Source organism: Apis florea, unplaced genomic scaffold (assembly GCF_048593485.1).
Source record: "Apis florea isolate Af1SG1 unplaced genomic scaffold, ASM4859348v1 contig_3772_pilon, whole genome shotgun sequence".
NCBI lineage: Eukaryota > Metazoa > Arthropoda > Insecta > Hymenoptera > Apidae > Apis > Apis florea.
Genome location: NW_028256845.1, coordinates 167,278 through 186,341, shown reverse-complemented (window position 1 = coordinate 186,341; position 19,064 = coordinate 167,278). Strand labels below are relative to the sequence as shown.

The following is a 19,064-nucleotide window of genomic DNA, read 5'->3' as shown; positions in this document are numbered from 1 at the left end:
AAATAAAAATATATTTTATAATCTGTTATTTAAAATTAATATATCTATCTACTTATAATTAACTATATTAATTAACATATTTGTAAGCATCTTATAAATAAAATTATATATAATTAAAATCTATTAGAAAAAAATGTAATTAATTTGAAATTTAAATATTATAATTTTTTAAATTATTAATTAATTAAATATTATTATTAAAAATGAAATATATATATATGTGATTATTTATATAATTAAAGAAAATTATGTTATGTGATTTATACATAAGAATATACAGAGAAAATGTAATAGGCTAATTTATATGATTGAAGATAATTTAGAGAGGAGATAAGTTCTACTCACACAGATAGTAAAGACGTGTTCATGGGTCACAGAGATAGAGACAGCAAAGGTCATCTCTTGACTTCTATGAACTCAGTTTACTTTTATTAAGCTATTATTATTGCACACCATGAGATTCACAGGTATAAAATAAACATTTTTACTTATACTTAATTAGAAATATTAATTAAACTAATTAAATAATATCACTAAATATCTATTATTACTATATTATAAATAACTTTAATTATAAGTATTAAATTATAAATATATTAAAATAATTTGTACAATTTTTTTACATAATATGAATGAGCTTAATTTAACAAAGCTTGTTAAATTATATTTATTTAAATATCATGTTTTTCAAAATAAAATAATTTAATATGATTGAATTTAAAATAATGAGATTAAATTACATAATAAAATAAAGTTATTCTCTTTATATATTAATTTAAAAAATTTATTTACAGATTTTAATCATGTGTTACAAATAGTAATGTATAAACCAAAGGAAATCATATTTTTATTTTTCTTGTTTTATAATAATCATGTTACAAATAGCATATTTCAATCAGGAAAAGAATATATATATTCATATAATGCTCTTTCAAGTTCTGGTGTTTTGTTACCATCTGGTGCATCATCCTCATGGGGTTTTAATGGAAAACTTAAAATTCAAACAGAAGAAAATATTGCAACAATGCAGGTACATTTTACAATTGATACATAATCTAATATAAAAAAAAAGCATTATTTTTAAAATAATTTTTAAAAATATAATAAAAATATAACATGAAATTGATAAATAATTTTATTAAAATGATTTATAATTTAATATCTATATATTTAGTTTGAATCATTGAAAATGACTATATGGAATGGTAAAATGCAAGAACAAGGAGAAATTCAAGATATTCCTGAAGATGTGGCTGATTTGTTAAAACCTTTTCAAATCATATATAAAAATGGTCTTATTGAAAATTTTACTACAGAAGCAATATCACCATGGTCTGTAAATATAAAAAGAAGTATTGCAGGAATTTTACAATTAGATCTGTCCAATTTACAAAAAGAAGCAGCTTTTCATTCAACTGAAGTAAATCATTATCTAAAGATTTTTATACAGTTTTTTAAAATTAATATTAAAAATAAAATTTTACTTTTATTGTTAATATTATTATTAATTATATTATAGAGAAATCATTATGGACAATGTAATATTGAATATGTTGTCAATCCTGAACAAGAAAATGAATGGTTAATAAGAAAATTTTTTGATCCAAGAACTTGCATTGGACATCCTCATTATACTTGGTCAAATGTTCCTAATATGTTATGTCCTAATGGTGATCAAGTATGTATTCTTTATAAGATATATTTCTAATATATTATATTTATAAGAATAATATTAATAATATTAAAAATTATTTAAAATTAAAAGATGTTATATACTAATTTATTTTGTTAATTTATAATATAATAAACTTAACAAGAGAAACTTCATATATGCTTAGAATCCAATTCTAAAATCCAGTGAAAGATTATATAAAATTAAGGTAAATGGATCCTTAAATGATATTTTATTTGTTAATGCTTCTGGAGGTATATATGTCCAACCTTTTCAAAGTTTTGGAGAAGCTCATTTTCATTTTACAAGGTATATTTAAAAAATAAAAATTTTATTTTTTAAAAAAATTTTTCTTAAAAATAACTCTACATCATTAAAATATATGTTATTTTTATATATTTATTTTTTAATTTATAGACAAATTTTTAAATTAATTGTGGTGAAAGATACAGTAAATAAAATATTTACTGAAAACTTATATTTCAAAGTTCTACAACATGAACTTCCAGAAGTTGATCTCACCCAAGGCAGAGGTACTCTTGATAAGAATACTGTTTTTAAATCTGTAAGTTATTAATTTTTTAAATTTATAATAATTAAAATTTATAATATATGAAATTAATATTTAATAATATTATTACGAATTTTTAATAATATTTGTATATTATAGATAGGAAGTTTATTAGATCGATTAAGTCAAAAACTTGAAAATCCTGGTTTAGATACAGAGACTGACAATTTACATAACACAACAATTACTGTATTACTTTATTATCTTGGAATGTTAGATATTGTTGATTTACGTAATGCATATACAAAAATTTCAGGAACAAGCTATAAAGAAGAAACAATACGGTATTAACAAATTTTTTATTATTTTAAATATTTGTATAATAAAACATATTACATTATTTTTCTTCTTATGTTATTATAGAAATATGTTCCTTGAAGCTCTTCCACAAATTGGTACTAAAGAAGCCGCATTATTTATATTAGAATTAATCCAGGATAAAAAAGTTTCGGATATGTCTGCAATTCAACTTCTTACTCAATTACCATTTCATATACGAAAACCTGATGTTCAATTATTAGTAAACTTACAAATATTTTTAAATTTACCAGAAAAAATTTCTATTGAAGTTCAAAATACTGCTATTCTTACATATGGCACATTAATTTACAAGACTTGTTTATTATATTGTCCATATGAAATGCTAGATGATTATGTACGTTTATATCTCGATAAATTTACAGGTATGTAAATAATAAATATTAAAGAAATTTCATATTTTCATCAAGTTTAAAATTTTTTTATTATTATTGTGTTTTTATAATAATAAATAATTCATAGAGACAAAGGAATATGAAAAGAAAATGATTTGGTTAGAAGGATTAGCAAATATACAATTAGGAAGAGTAGTTGAATTTTTAGAACCTATTGCAAGTGGTAACAATGCAGAATCGCGTCATTTTCGCGTTCTTGCTGCATGGGCATCACTTTCAACCGCACCTTTAAGACCTGATGTAGTAAGTAATTTTTTTATTATAATAGAAAAAATTATTAAATATTTTTAAAAATTTTATATTTTAGATATATCCTGTTTATTGGCCAATTTTGATAAATAGAACTGAGCACTTAGAAATGAGGGTAGCAGCATTAACATTACTTATTGTTTCTAGTCCTACACCAAGCAGATTAATATCGTTATATTGGTACATGCAAAGTGAACCTAGTCAACATTTATATAATTATTTTTATACCATTTTAAAATCTATGGAACGTACTACTCATCCCTGTTATATTCATATGTATATAAAATCATTTATAATATTATTTTTTATAATAAAATTTTCAAATATTTTTTTCTTATGTAATTTTATGATATTAGAGGCATGATAGCTGCACAATTTACACGAGTACTTCATCCAACTAAAAATCAATATTTAATTACTGGTAATTATTTATTTGACTATCAAGATACATATAGAAAATTTGGTGCAATGATACATGGTATTGTGATTGCTAATCCATTAACAAATATACCTGAGGTTTTATATGTAACTGTAAACACTTATGGAAGTGGAATCAATATTAATCATGTATCTGTAAGTGTATATTTACTTTAAAATGATTTAATTTATTTTAAAGTTAATTTTTTAATATATTAAATATTATGTTCATGTAGTTATATATTAAAGCTGAAGGTCTTTTACATTCATTATCAACACATCTAGATGGTCCAACACAAGTAAAGGATATATTGAAAAAATTTAAATTAGATCAAAAACAAAGTGGACCTGTACATTTAGAAATTATTGCACGTATTCAAGAAAAAACAGTTTTATGTCTTCATCTTAATAAAACTAATATTATTAAAGGATTTAAATGTGAGTTTATAAATTATTTTTATTCAAAATTTAAATATATTTGAATATTTATTGTTTTATATTTTTATATATAATTTTTTTAGATCTTTCTTCTTTGCCTGATAATATATATAATATATATCAAAATATGGAGTTTCATGTTAATCAACAACGTATTAATGTTCCATTAACAATGGAATCAGTACAGGTTACAGATCTAGGAGCAAATGTTAGACTTGCAATTATTGCAACATCATTATTTTCCATGAGAGGCAATTTTACACATATTTCAATTGGTCGTAATAATCATGTTATATTACGGTAATCATGTTATATTTTGATAAAATAATTTATAATTTTACCTTTTTTTTTACAATGTTTTATGTTTATACAATTGATATTTTTAGAACATCTATTCATAAGTCAGAAATAATAGAAAATTATAATCCTTTCATTGATACATGGCATAGTGCAGAAAGAGCACATTCTATTCATGGATACCTTCCAATCAACATTACACTTGGATTTGAAAATCGTCCATTTATTTCATATAATACACCTGGAGGTATTGCATTAATAATATTTAAATAGAATTTATTATTATTATATAAAAATAGTATATTTAATATTAATATTAATATTATTATAATTTCTATTATATATTTTACTTTTTTAGAACATCTTAAAATGGGTATTACAGCTCATGCTAGAACAACAACAAATATAAAAGGATTGAACATTGAAACAAAATTACATCATATTTGTCCTACTTGTCCTCAATTATTTAAAGTTACAAAATCACCAACATATAGATCAAAGGTAGATAATAATTAAATAAAATTTTATTTTTAATTTATAGACAATAACTATATTTATTTTATAGACAACAAATATATTTCAAATGGAATTAGCAGAATTAGGGGGACAAATGTATATAAAACTTTTTGATTGTGAAAATGTAATATCGCGAGAAAAAATAATTCGAGATGTGTTTTCTTCACATCGAGCCAATTATCCGTGAGTTAAATATTGAAAAAATCTATATATTTTTTATTATAACAATTATTAATAAATATTATTTGTTATACTTTGATTTTTAATTGTTGTAGTATCTGGCCATTTTTGGAGTTTGCTTTAACTGCCCTCCATTTCTTAGATTATTACACATATGTACCACCAAAAGGTAGTTGTGGTATAGCTGCTTATATTAATACAATTGATGTACAACATACTCAAGTTAGTATATTAATGTGCAGTATATTAATGCTTCTATATTTCTTAATTATAAACAAAATAATAAAGAAAAAATATAATTCATTAGGTAAAATTTGAATATATCAAAAATCCAAGTCATCATGTATTATCTTTAACACATCGTAATACAGAATCATTGCAAATTTTACAACAATGGAATATAGCAGCACTTTATGAAATTACTAGTTGGACATCTGATATGATTAAAATTAAAGCAACTAAAATTATACCAGGCCAAAAAATTTTAAAGGTATTTTATATATAATAGTATAATTGAAAGAAAAAAGATAAAGATAATATTAGTCTTTATTGTTTAGTTTTGTTTAGAAGTTGAAAAAGAAATACCTTGGGAATGGGATTTCTTAAGCACTAAACCAAGTGAGCCTGCTAAAATTGCATTAAATGTTGTTTGGGGATATTCTGATACAGCTAAAGGCAAATGTAATGGATCTTCAATTACATTAAATTTACTTGGTGAAATTAGTGAAAATCAATTAGAAGATGCTAAAATATCACAATGGCCTTATGAAGAATGTCGAATACAGTCTGAAGGAAAACGTTTTATTCCATTTTCTGATGCTTGTTATGAAGTTTCAAAAGAATTATCAACTTTAAGAAAATATCAAATTATTGCACAATATGAAAATGTAAGTTTATTATATTGTTAATTTATGTATATAAAAGAAAATGAATTCAAGATTATATAAATTTATTTAATAAAATATGTACATATATAATTTTAAAATTTTAATTAGATACCAGAAAATATAATGAGATTAGCTTGGAAGTTTCGAGCTTTTTATGATTTAATAGGAGGAAATAGTACTTCAGATTCTATTTCTAAGAATTTTAATATGACAGCAATATTTCCAAAAAAATCAGATACTGGTGAATTATCACTTAACAATGATAAAGTAATAATTGAATACAATTATAATCTTATAGATTACTTTTTAACTCGAACTAGAATTCATAAATATATAGATTTGACTATTTCAAAAACCTTTTTTGGTAAGTAATTTTTTCTTTTATTTATTTATTTATTTATTTATTTTTTTTTTTGTTTCATAATTAGTTCATTGTTTGTATCTGCAGAATTCATTCTATTTGATTACAGTACCTTACCTGTCTTAATCACTTCCAAATTTAGGCACATGTATTGTGACACCTGACTATATAAGATCAATTCACAACGTCACTTATTCTTTTCATGACAAGCCTGAAGTTCTATTGCTTGGTCATTGTTATAGTGAAAATCCAAAGTATGCATTAACAGCACGAAATGATTTATATGGTATTAACATCAATATATATGATGAAATAGATACAGTACGAATTATACCTAATCAAACTGGAGGAACATTGTATAATAATACAATGTATATTCCATTGCCACAAAACTTTATATTTCACTCATTAGGTTCAAAAAGGTAATTAAAAAAATTAATAATATTTTTAAATAAAAAAATACTTATAATATTTATTATATAAATCATATATGTTTCAGAGTAAGATTGGACGATAATACTATTGATATTATAGTTCCTAATCTCTATTTATATATGCATTGGACTCAAGAGCAAATTCTTTTGTTTTTTCCAACATATTTATTAGAATTTAGTTGTGGTATATGTGTATTAGATTTTCTTGATATTAATAATTTATATGAAAAATTATAATTTATACGAAAAAATTAATATTTTATTTATAAAAAATGAATTTAATATAAAGAACTTATGTTTATATATATATCAATATTCAATATTTTAAATATGTTTATTAGAAATTTTTGTTTCTAACAAATAGAATAAATACAAAAACAATAACTATATATATATAAAAAAATTAAAATTAAGAAGTTGTACAAAATTATATTGCTATTTACAAATATATTTTTTTTATATGTTAATCTATTAATATTTTCATTATAATTTATTTTTCAGAATGTAACAAATTTAATGATAAAAGTATTATGTCAAGAATTTAAAAATTAAAATTCAGATTACATCTATATATATATAAAATATTTTTTTATTTCTATTATACTATTATTTGATAAAAATAAAATATTTTAACAAGATTATTTTATAAAAAACTTGTTTAATAAATAAATAGTACAAAACATAAATATAATAAAAGGAAAATTAATATAATTTTAATATTTACAATATATATTATAATAAAATTTTACTATATTTTAATATATTATTATTTTATTTTTAATAGTTAATATAGAACTTATTTTATTCATGCAATTGTAAGACATACATCTAAATGTTGATTCATTTGAGATTCTATTATTAATTGCATACAAACAGGACAAGGATACTTAGATTGTTCAATTGATATTTCTGAAATTACATTTGATGCTTCATTATTATCATAATCAACCGATAAAAGTGAATCATCATTAAATACATTTCCAATACATTCTTCTAAATGATCACTTAAAGATATTCCAATAGGAATAAATTCATTACAAACTAAACAATTATGTGACATAATATCAGCTACATTTTCTTTAAATTTTGTATTATGATCAACATTTTCAATAATTGATAAATCATCACTAGATGTACTACTAATAGAAATTATACTTTCATTTACATTTCTATTACTTTCAATATCATCTAATATAATTAAATTATCATTTTGTTTATCTGTTTTTAGACACTTATCAATATGCTCATTTATGTTTACAAGATCAAAACTCTTGGTACAAATAGGACAATTTGTTTTTCTAAAATTTTCATCTAATTTTGGTTGTTTATTTGAAAATATAATTGAATTATCTTTTCTTTTTTGTGCAGATGGAGAATTATTTGATCTTATTTCAGATTTTATAAAATTATCATTATCATAATTCTTTATTGTAATTTTTTTATCATTTTTATCTCTTTTTTCATTTTTTGTTATTAGACAAAAATCTATATGTTTGTTTATTTCATTATTTAGTATAAAATGATTACATATTGGACATTTTACAAGTTTCATTTGTATTTCATTTGATTGAGTATTTGTAATAGATTTTTCAATACTTATGCTATTAATTGGTGAATTTATTGTCTGTTTTAATGCAGTATTTTTATTCATATCTTTATTATGATCAATATTATATAATTTATTTAATAAATTACTTCGTCCTGTATTAGAACCACCAACCATTCCAGAAGATGAAAATTTAGGTGTATTAGAAATTTTATTAGTATTAGGACTATTATGTTTTTGTGAATTACTATTTGGACCTCCTATGCCCCAACCATGAACATTATTTGTAGTATTTCCAAGTTTTTGAAATCCATTTGTATAATTTTGATTATTTGACTTAATATTCTTAGGAATGGATGTAGATAATGATTTTGTAGATGGAGTATTTTTTGAAAGCCAATTAAACATATTATTTGATAAGTTATCATTTTTAGACTTTATCTTTTGTTTACTGTTTGAAGATTTTGCTTTAAAATTTTCTGGTTCTTTAATTTTAATAAATTGACCACCACAAGTTTGTTGATGTTCTTTCCACCAAAAATCAGTTGGACCTGGTGCGCGATTCATGGCTCTTCGTACTGTTCCAAAATATGGAGCTCTCTTCTGACAAGGACCATTACATCTCCACCAATGTTGTTGATATAATTTAACTTCATCATGAAAATTGTGATATATCTATATATAAAAAATAATAATTTTAAAAAATATTAAAATTGTCATAAATTATATATTGTCATAAATTATTATATTCATTTTATTACAGATAATTACAGTTATTTTTGTTCCAGCTACTCTATTTATTCTGTCCATATGTTTGCAAAATTCTGGACCATGTCCATCTCTGTCACGATTATTGTTTGTAAGAAATAAATAGCCATGAATCATTTCATGCTATAATGTATATTTCAAACAAATAAAAGATAATAGTTAATTGTTAATAATTAATAATAGTTAACAATTAAATATGTAATTATTATTATATAGAAATCTTACCAATAAAGTTTCAACTAGATCTTTTCTGGGTCTAAGTTTTAATAATGGTGCACTAAGTGAAATTACACATTGTCGATTTCGAGGATGAAAAGTGCATATACCTGCACAGCTATAATACATAACTATATATAAATAAATTTTATATTATTAAAATAATCTAAAATTTTTTAAATAAAATAAATTACCTTGTCATTCTAGGACTCCACTTAACTTCTACAGAAAGCAAAACATTCCAGAAAAAACGTTCATTAAATTGCATAAACAATGTATGAATATTAGGTGTTGGATCAATTAACTCTAAAGTTTGATCAATTAAAGTTCTTGGTTTATAATTTTCTTTATCTTTCTAAATTTTTTAAAATAGTAACATAAGTATATATACATATATTATTAATATATAATATTATTAAAAAACTATAACATCAAAAAAGAACTTACACTTTCTGGTAAAACTGCATTTTCTGTTAATCCAAAACAATAATTTTGTTGTAATTTATAAGCTAATTCAAAATCACGAGATTTTTGTGATTTCATAGTAATTTATAAATATTGATAAAAATAATATAAAAATTCATAGATACAAATAAAAATATATTTAATGAATTCGTCAAATTTATATCATTAAATTTTCCGTTTAACCATATATATCAATGACATTTTTATTTTTTTTTTTTCAAAAAAATTTTCTGTTTATTTCCTTCTGTTATTTTTTCTTGCTCTCCTTTAACATATAAATACTCAATTAATTTAAAATTTTTTGTTTAAAATTATTATATTTATTTATTCATTTTTTTTTATATTATTATATATTTATTTTTCTTAGAATTAAAATGTATATTTTTCAAAACTTTCAACTTAGAATTAAAATATATATTTTTCAAAATAAATATCAATATTATATATTATAAATATTTATAATATATTTACATACTTAATGTTATTAGAAGTTAAAAAGAAGAAATATTATTTACTTCTTTACAGAAGAACAATTATTTTATTATTATTTTAATTATTTAAATATTTAAAAAAATATTATATAAATATATATGTAGAAGTATATATATAGTTTTATTAAATATGTGTGTAGTTTTATTATTATTATGTTATATTATAGTATAGTTATTTATCATTGCATATATATATATATATATATATATATATATTACGATAATATGAAATTTGATTCGATAGAAATATTGAATGTGAATTTGTATTTAGTAATTTTTGATAGTTCTTATTTTTCTTATTCTTTTATTTTTATCTATTTCTTGGTTTTTTTCTATGTATAGCAGCACATATACGCGCGCGCTCACACACACACACACACACACAATATATATATATATCTCGTAGATTGTCTTTATTGAGATGAAAGATACGTTTTTTTACAAACCTTATTATTATAAATAAGACAATATTAAAAAGAAAACTAATATAATGTACATGATATATAAGTATACATAATATCAGAATATTCAGAAACGTCCCATTCTTTTAAATGTTCTAATTCGTGGTTTATAACACTTCATCATGCCACACGTCAGCACAGTACGCCCTCTGGTTGTAATCTCATATTTGTATATATGATGTGGATGGAAGATTGGCTTATGTAAAAATTATATTAGGTTAATCGTACAATATATATCGTGTCAAAATAATTCAGCAAAATGGTAAGTATTTATTTATCAATGATTTGAGTCATTGACAATATACCTAAATTGTAAAAGATATTTATTACAAGATCGTATAGTAAAAGTTATCACAGATGTCAATCACCTCTCGTGATTGATATTAAAACATAAAAAGTTAAAATGTCTTGCATTACTAAATTATTTGTTACTATTTAAGGTACTTATTGCTGCAGCAGTTTGCACAAAAGCAGGCAAAAGTAAGTAAAACTTATTTTTTCTAATCGCACTTGTTTATATCTGTATATATTCTGTTCATAGCTTGATATTACATATGATTATTTTTTTAATCATCGGATGATCATAATTTTCTTCTCTAGTATAAATATAATATACATATATACATATTCTGTTAATTATATTTTAAATCTTTCAGATATTTCTAATTTTTCATATTTTTTGTGAATTCTATCTTGAACTAGATATTTTATATTACTATATATTGCGAATAATGTTCTTCATAATAATTTTACTTAAAGTATTTAATAATATTAGTTGAAATATATATATTTTTTCATATGGTTTTTATATGTATTTTTAATATATATTAATTTATTTATATTTTGTTTATTGTTATTTATGATTAACAAATAAAATTTAATAATTTATAAATTTTAGCTATTATTTCTCGTCAATTTGTTGAAATGACAAAAGCTAGAATAGAAGGTTTACTTGCTGCATTTCCAAAGTTAATGAGTTCTGGCAAACAGCATACATTTGTAGAGACAGAATCTGTGAGATATGTCTATCAACCTTTGGAAAAAGTATATATGTTATTAATTACAACAAAAGCCAGTAACATATTAGAAGATTTAGAAACATTAAGGCTTTTTGCAAGAGTTGTAAGTATATAATAAAAATTTTTTCTTTTTTAATTTTTTATTCATTTGTCATTTAATTGATATTTATAAATATCGATAAATGATTTTATTAATTTACATAATAAATTTATAGATTCCAGAATATTGTAATTCAATGGATGAACTTGAAATAGCTGAAAATGCATTCAATTTGATATTTGCATTTGATGAAATAGTTGCATTAGGATACAGAGAAAGTGTTAATTTAGCACAAATTAGAACATTTGTAGAAATGGATTCACATGAAGAAAAAGTTTATCAAGCTGTAAGAATGACTCAGGAAAGAGAAGCTAGAAATAAAATGCGTGAAAAAGCAAAAGAATTGCAAAGACAAAGAATGGAAGCAGTTAAAAAAAGTGGCATTAAAAATCCTGGATTTGGTAATTCTTATGGAAGCAGTGGTAATTTTACACCAACACTTAATGCAAGAGACACTATTAATTTTGTACCAGAACCAGTTAGACCTTCATATACACCACAGTAAGAAATAATATAATATGAAAATAATTTTAATAAAAATTATATTATAAAAATATTTTTATATATATATATATATATACAGAAAACCTGTCAATGCTGGACCAGGTGCAATGAAATTGGGAGGAAAGTCTCGTGATGTTGATTCATTTGTAGATCAGTTAAAAGAAGAAGGAGAAAATGTTGTAACAACTCCTTTACCTACAACAGGTGCAAAACCAACATCACTTACACCACAGATAATTAATACTGAACCGTAAGATATTTATTTATTTACTTTATATGTAGATATATATTATTAATAAATTTTATAACTATTTCTTTTATATTAAGAGTTCACTTACGACAAGAAGAACGTCTTAATGTCAGAATTGGTCGAGATGGTGGTTTACAACATTTTGAATTGCATGGTTTAGTGACATTACATATTTCGGATGAAAAATGGGGTCGAATTCGTGTACAATTAGAAAATAGAGATACAAGAGGAGTTCAAGTACAAACGCATCCAAATGTGGATAAAGAATTATTCAGAACACGTGGTCAAATAGGCTTAAAAATTCCTACAAAACCATTTCCATTGAATACTGATGTTGGAGTATTAAAATGGCGATTGCAAGCTCAAGATGAGACAGCATTACCTATTTCAAGTAGGAATCTTTTACTAAATACAAATTAATTACAATGTTAAATTTTTTAAAATATATTTTAATATATGTATAATATGATATATAATAAATAGATAATTCTTTTTATTATTTAAAACAGTTAATTGCTGGCCATCTGAAAATGGAGAAGGTGGATGTGATGTGAATATAGAATATGAACTAGAACAGATTAATTTAGAATTAAATGATGTTCAAATAAATATTCCATTACCTATGGGATGCAATCCTATAGTAAGCGAATGCGATGGACAATATACACATGAAGCACGACGAAATACACTTGTATGGTCTTTACCAGTAGTTGATGCAACAACGAAATCAGGTTCAATGGAATTCTCAGCACCTTCTTCTACTCCTGCAGATTTTTTCCCTCTTCTTGTTTCATTTTCATCTAAGACATCATATGTCAATATTAAAGTAAATTATCTTTCATTCATATTATTAATATAATTAACAAAAATTGAAATAAGTTATTGATATATGTATATAATTAAACAAATTTATAATTTTTATAGGTAACTGAAGTCTTACTTGTAGAAGATGAAAGTCCTGTTAAATATTCAGTGGAGACAGTTTTCTTTACTGATAATTATGAAGTGGTATAAAAGTATCTATTATATAATAAGATAATTGCTCGTGCTAAGTATGTACAAAAATACAAAATTAGCACTGTCCATTGGAATTTCAAAGATAAAGATTTTCAGCTTATTTATCATTCAAGTTATAATTTTATTCTTACACAAACATTATTTTACCAATGAATGCTTGAATGAATTTCAAGCATATATATATACTAATTGAACAATTAGTTTCAATTTAGTACATGTCTAATATTAAACTATTACAGGAAATTGTATACAAATATTTTATAATTGGTAAAAAAATATTACCGAAGATTTTATGAATTACACTTACTATTATCAACATGTGAGAATTATATATATTAATTTTATTTTAATTTTTTCAAACTGTTTCTTTATGAGTTTTGTAGTTGCAAAACTTTTTAGTAAAACTGAGGTACATATATTATTTACAAAATATGGAAATATTTTTTTCATACGTACACATATATACATATTTGTGTGTGTATGTGTGTATGTATGTATGTATGTATGTATGTATGTATGTATATACATACATACATACATAAACATTACAATATAATAAAGGAATAATATAGACATAATCTAAGTTTTTAATAGAATATTAATTCACTCTTATATTTACATTCATTTGTTTTTGTTATTTTCAATAGTATTATTAGGTGCATTTATTGTTTATATTTTTTTCATCCTTAAATATTTTTTATTTTCAAAGGTAATATTATTATTATTAATATATATCCTTTGAAAGCTATGTTTAAATTTTTTTATTCTTGAAAATGCAAAAATATATATTTTATGTTTAAGAACAAAACTATTATATATCTTTTGCAAATATAAATAAAAAAATTATATATTTCTGAAAAATAAAAAAGAGGATGAAATTAATATAAGATATTATAAATATTTGTACACATATATACAAAATATCTCATATTAATAGTTTTAAAAGAATTTTATTTGCACTTTTTATAAGTAAGCAAAAATTTATTTATCATTTAATTTACTCATTAAATATAATTGACAAATTTTCTGTAAAATTTTCTGTTCATAAAAATTAAAAATATAAATTTCATTCACTAATAATGCATTTTTTAAAAATATTTGCTATAAATAATTATATAGAATTAAAAATAAAAACTTATTGAAATATTCAATTATAAATATTATTATGTATAATCTTCACAACCTTTTAAAACCTGTTAAAATTAAAAAATCATTTTTATATAATTTGCATTAAATTGTTTTATTGTAATATATCTGGTGGTATATTTATCACTTGTTGTATCAAATAATTTTCAATAACTGCTTTAGCTGAAAAATGATTGATTAGAATAATTTTTTAATATTTTATATAATTTGCTAAGAATACTTAATATTTGATTTTTGCTTACCAGTTAATGAATTATTTAATATTGCTGCATGATAAGCACTTATATTGTACATATTACGATGCGTTATATCAGCACCCCTGGATAATAATTCATAACATACATGTGGATGATCACCATATGCTCCATATATTAGAGGTGTATTTCCTTCCTTTATTATTATTAAAAAGAAAATTAATTTGCAAATTTCTATTTATTAAAAATTATGAACACATACCTCATCACTTGCATTTGAATCTGCATCATGATTTAATAACAATTTTACAAGATCATGATGTCCATAAGCAGCTGCTAAATGCAAAGGTGTTTCTCCATTAAGACCACGATAATTTTTATTAGCACCAGCTTTAAGTAATTGCCGTGCACTACCTAATTGTCCATATCCCGCAGCCCACATAAGACCAGTTAAACCTTTTTCATCAGGTGTGTCTATAGTATCTTTATAATAATTTATTAACAATAATTTAATTATAATATACACTTATGTATATAATCATTTTTATCTAAAAATATTTTATATACATAATATAACATACTTGGATGTATATGTTCAGGTGTAAGTTCACCTTGACCAGCTAATGTATGAAATGTAATATCACTACCACTATAAAGTTGAGGTATTTCTGTTTGTGTATTACCTCTTTGTAAATTAGTAAGTATAGTAGGAGGCTAAAAAAAATATTAGATTAAAAATGCGCTTATATAAATATATTTTACTTAAACAATATACATAAAAAATTATATATACCTTATATGGTTGAAAAGCACTAGTTCTTGTAGCATCTTGCCATGCTCCTGGAGCCCAATGCCACTTGGTTTCTATAGGTTCGGATTTACACCCAATATTTACATTTTCTGGTTTACAAATTAATGGTCTTGGTCTGATGCCAATTGTTGATTCCCCATCACAAACAATATTTTTAGTTTCACATTTTTGTTCTTTTTCTTCTTCTTCTTCCTCTTCTTCTTTTATAATTAGTTCAGAATGAATTTGATTTTCCATATTTTTATTATATTCCATAAAATCATATTAAATAATACATAAACAAATATAAATAATAAAATATAAACACATTTTTAAGTTAAAAAATACTCTAATATAAATATGTATAATATATATATTTACGTAATTTAAAAAGTTTTATCTAATAAATATTATTACATTCAAATGATATAATATATAACTGATTTATTTTACCTAATTATTTTAACTATATACTATAAGCGTTATTAAAATTAAATTTAAAAAATTTTTAAAAGATCTGTAACTATTTTCATGTGAAGGTTATATGATATTATCATTATTTAGTGTATATTTTCTATTTTCACATAATTTCTATAATATTTCTATAATATATTAAATATAATTAATATAAACACTTTTATAAAAATTTAAATTTTTATGAAAAGGATGTATTTTATTATAAATGCTTATTTAGAAAAATAAAATAAGCATCAGTACATATATTACACTGACAAATTGTCCATGATATATTATGAAACAGAAATTTTTATAAAGTTATACATCTACCTATAAATTCTAATATATTTTATATATTAAATTCACTTTATATATTATAAAAATCTTATTTTAAATAATATAAAAATAATATTATTATCGCAATATGAGTAACTTTATGAGAAGTATAATATTTAAAAAGGTATTATATATTAATTTTTCATTTAATTTTTAAAAAGTTTAAAAATTATATAATATTTAAGATCAATTTGAATTTCATAATTTCAAATTTCTAATACATTTATAATAAATTTCTTAATTATACAATAATTATAATATAGGTTAAATAATTTAAAAATTTATCATATTATATAATGCCGGTTATTTCAATAACTGCAAATATAATTATATTTTTATTAACAAATATTGCATTAACAAATATATTTATTAAAAATATTTATATTATATAAATTATATTTAAAAAATTCTTGTGAATGCAGAAACTTTTTTAAATAGATAAAATTTTAAAAATAATAAAAATATAATTTGTTTTAGGTTATAGAACCGTTACAAAATAAAAATAATGTATATCGACATAAAATTATGTCTAATTTATATGTCAAATTTAACAAAGAAATTGGTACATATTCTTTTGTACTTCCTTTAAAGACAAAAGATTACAATTTAACAAATGAAATTAAAAATATTATTAATAATAATTTAAAAGAATCTTTTGATAATGTAATAATAAAAGATAATATCATATATTTTCATATATTAAGAAATAAATATATAAAGAAAATTTTAGAAAATAATTGTTTTGGTGTTGTACCACCACTACTCATAGATAATAATAAAAATATTATAGTAGAATTTAGTTCTCTAAATATTGCTAAACCTTTTCATGTAGGTCATTTACGCTCTACAATTATAGGAAACTGTATAGCTAATCTAAATAGTTTTTTACATAATCAAGTTACAAAAATAAATTATTTAGGTGATTGGGGTACACAATTTGGTTATATTTATCTTGGAATGAAAATAGCAAAAATTGATAATATAGAAATACAAACTGATCCTATTAAAACATTATATAATGTTTATGTTGATGCTAATAAATTAGCTGAAAATGATCCAGATATGAAAAAAGAAGCTAAGAAGATATTTCAACAATTAGAATTAGGAGATAATGTAATTCATAAAAATTGGGAAACAATAAAACAATTTACTGTTTTAGAATTAGAAAAAACTTATAAAAGGATAGGTGTAATTTTTGATCAATATGATTGGGAATCTATGTATACTATTAAAAATATAAATAAAATAATTAATAAAATGGAGGAAATGCAATTGTTAAAACTAGATAACAATAATAGGAAAGTAATAAATATAAATGAACAAAAAAGTGTTCCAATTTTAAAAAGTGATGGTACAACTTTATATTTAAGTCGAGATATTGCTGCTGCTATTGATAGATTTGAAAAAAACAAATTTGATGCTATGTATTATATTGTAGAAAATGCTCAGAGTGATCATTTTACAAATTTAATTCAAATTTTAAATAAAATGAAATTATCTTGGGCAAATAGATTAAAACATGTTAAATTTGGAAGAGTACAAGGTATGAGTACAAGAAAAGGGAATGTAATATTTTTAGAAGACATTTTAAATAAAGCAAAAGAAGTTATGAGAGAAAGACAATTGGAAATAAAAAGTAAGTTTATATTATGATCATAAATAAAAGAAAAGTCATAATTGTATTTAAAAAATTGTGTTTAAATCATTATATCATATATTTTATCAATTAAATCATTATATTTTAGCAACTAAGATTACTCTGGATAAAATTGACGAAATTTCTGATATTTTGGGTGTATCTTGTGTAATTATTCATGATTTAAAACAAAATAGAATGAATAATTATATATTTAATTGGAATTCAATATTGGATGTAAGTTATATAAATAAATTAAAACTTTTTAATTATTTATTAGTTAGAAATATATTTTAATATATTTTAATATTAGATGAAAGGTGATTGTGGAATAAAATTACAATATTCTCATTGTCGTTTATGTAATTTAGAAGAATCATGTGGTATTACATTAGTAACAAAATGTGATCCAAATCTTTTAAAAGAATTAGAAGTTGATAATTTGATTACATTAATTAGTCAATTTGATGAAATTGTACTTAAGGCTTATGAAGAATTAGAACCTTGTATATTAACAATTTATCTTTTTCATTTATGGTTAGTATAGTTATATATATATTGAAATTTTAAGTTAATTCTATGCAATTTTTTGTATATTTATAAATTTTTTTTTTAGTAAATCTATCAATATAGCTTGGCATAAATTGAATGTAAAAAATGAACCAAGTGATTTAGCAAATCAAAGATTATTATTATTTCATGTAGCAAAAATAATTCTTGCTCAAGGTATGAAATTACTTGGTTTAACACCTTTGAAAAAAATATGAAAAAAAAGAAAAAATTTTTTATAATAAATGAATTACATATTGCAAAATATAAATTATGTTGCACATAATAAATAAAAATAATATATTGCAAAGATATTTTCAATATTAAGTTATGTATATATAATTTGAATCTTTTAAATATATTTATTAAAGTTTTCTTTAATATT

General features: G+C 21.5%; 5 protein-coding genes across 13 annotated transcripts; 3 read left to right on the top strand and 2 right to left on the bottom strand.

Annotated features, from left to right (window-relative positions):
- The first annotated feature begins 334 nt into the window (after window positions 1–334).
- LOC100869292 (vitellogenin-4) lies at window positions 335–7,202 on the top strand. 3 transcript variants are annotated; one of them, XR_015294454.1, is made up of 22 exons: window positions 335–467; window positions 795–1,030; window positions 1,175–1,420; window positions 1,520–1,678; window positions 1,839–1,981; window positions 2,090–2,237; window positions 2,343–2,527; window positions 2,607–2,926; window positions 3,024–3,199; window positions 3,264–3,481; window positions 3,562–3,778; window positions 3,859–4,060; window positions 4,144–4,360; window positions 4,447–4,604; window positions 4,716–4,858; window positions 4,923–5,056; window positions 5,149–5,275; window positions 5,361–5,543; window positions 5,611–5,940; window positions 6,049–6,304; window positions 6,411–6,723; window positions 6,801–7,202. XR_015294454.1 is itself a non-coding variant. In XM_086915253.1 (22 exons), the coding sequence occupies exons 1-22, from the start codon at window positions 455–457 to the stop codon at window positions 6,970–6,972; spliced, it is 4,263 nt and encodes a 1,420-aa protein (XP_086771379.1). In that variant the 5' UTR covers window positions 335–454; the 3' UTR covers window positions 6,973–7,202. The 3 variants fall into 3 exon arrangements, 2 of the variants coding, with proteins under 2 accessions (XP_086771379.1, XP_086771380.1); XM_086915253.1 differs by having other exon boundaries at window positions 6,444–6,723; XM_086915254.1 differs by having other exon boundaries at window positions 420–467; window positions 937–1,030; window positions 6,444–6,723.
- Window positions 7,203–7,373: 171 nt separating this feature from the next.
- mh (DNA-dependent metalloprotease SPRTN) lies at window positions 7,374–10,845 on the bottom strand. 5 transcript variants are annotated; one of them, XM_012495635.3, is made up of 6 exons: window positions 10,668–10,845; window positions 9,713–9,995; window positions 9,460–9,620; window positions 9,275–9,383; window positions 9,053–9,172; window positions 7,374–8,956 (listed from the first exon to the last, which is right to left on the bottom strand). In XM_012495635.3, exons 2-6 carry the CDS (start codon window positions 9,806–9,808, stop codon window positions 7,541–7,543), a joined length of 1,902 nt encoding a protein of 633 aa, XP_012351089.2. In that variant the 5' UTR covers window positions 9,809–9,995; window positions 10,668–10,845; the 3' UTR covers window positions 7,374–7,540. The 5 variants fall into 5 exon arrangements, with proteins under 5 accessions (XP_012351089.2, XP_012351090.2, XP_086771385.1 ...); XM_012495636.3 differs by having other exon boundaries at window positions 9,460–9,487; window positions 10,668–10,806; XM_086915259.1 differs by lacking the exon at window positions 9,713–9,995 and having other exon boundaries at window positions 9,460–9,487.
- deltaCOP (coatomer subunit delta) lies at window positions 10,808–14,730 on the top strand. Its single transcript, XM_003691347.4, has 8 exons — window positions 10,808–10,944; window positions 11,123–11,162; window positions 11,581–11,804; window positions 11,917–12,302; window positions 12,385–12,555; window positions 12,633–12,946; window positions 13,065–13,381; window positions 13,480–14,730. The coding sequence occupies exons 1-8, from the start codon at window positions 10,942–10,944 to the stop codon at window positions 13,567–13,569; spliced, it is 1,545 nt and encodes a 514-aa protein (XP_003691395.1). The 5' UTR covers window positions 10,808–10,941; the 3' UTR covers window positions 13,570–14,730.
- LOC100867037 (DNA-binding protein RFXANK) lies at window positions 14,533–16,599 on the bottom strand. Of its 2 annotated transcripts, XM_086915263.1 has the most exons (6): window positions 15,706–15,978; window positions 15,494–15,626; window positions 15,327–15,395; window positions 15,175–15,245; window positions 14,961–15,108; window positions 14,533–14,880 (listed from the first exon to the last, which is right to left on the bottom strand). In XM_086915263.1, exons 1-6 carry the CDS (start codon window positions 15,976–15,978, stop codon window positions 14,813–14,815), a joined length of 762 nt encoding a protein of 253 aa, XP_086771389.1. In that variant the 3' UTR covers window positions 14,533–14,812. The 2 variants fall into 2 exon arrangements, with proteins under 2 accessions (XP_086771389.1, XP_012351092.2); XM_012495638.3 differs by having other exon boundaries at window positions 15,175–15,395; window positions 15,706–16,599.
- On the top strand, window positions 16,444–18,989 carry ArgRS-m (arginyl-tRNA synthetase, mitochondrial). Of its 2 annotated transcripts, XM_086915260.1 has the most exons (6): window positions 16,444–16,618; window positions 16,972–17,845; window positions 17,933–18,130; window positions 18,240–18,367; window positions 18,444–18,667; window positions 18,747–18,989. In XM_086915260.1, exons 1-6 carry the CDS (start codon window positions 16,583–16,585, stop codon window positions 18,895–18,897), a joined length of 1,611 nt encoding a protein of 536 aa, XP_086771386.1. In that variant the 5' UTR covers window positions 16,444–16,582; the 3' UTR covers window positions 18,898–18,989. The 2 variants fall into 2 exon arrangements, with proteins under 2 accessions (XP_086771386.1, XP_031770853.1); XM_031914993.2 differs by having other exon boundaries at window positions 16,972–18,130.
- The last annotated feature ends 75 nt before the right edge of the window (window positions 18,990–19,064 follow it).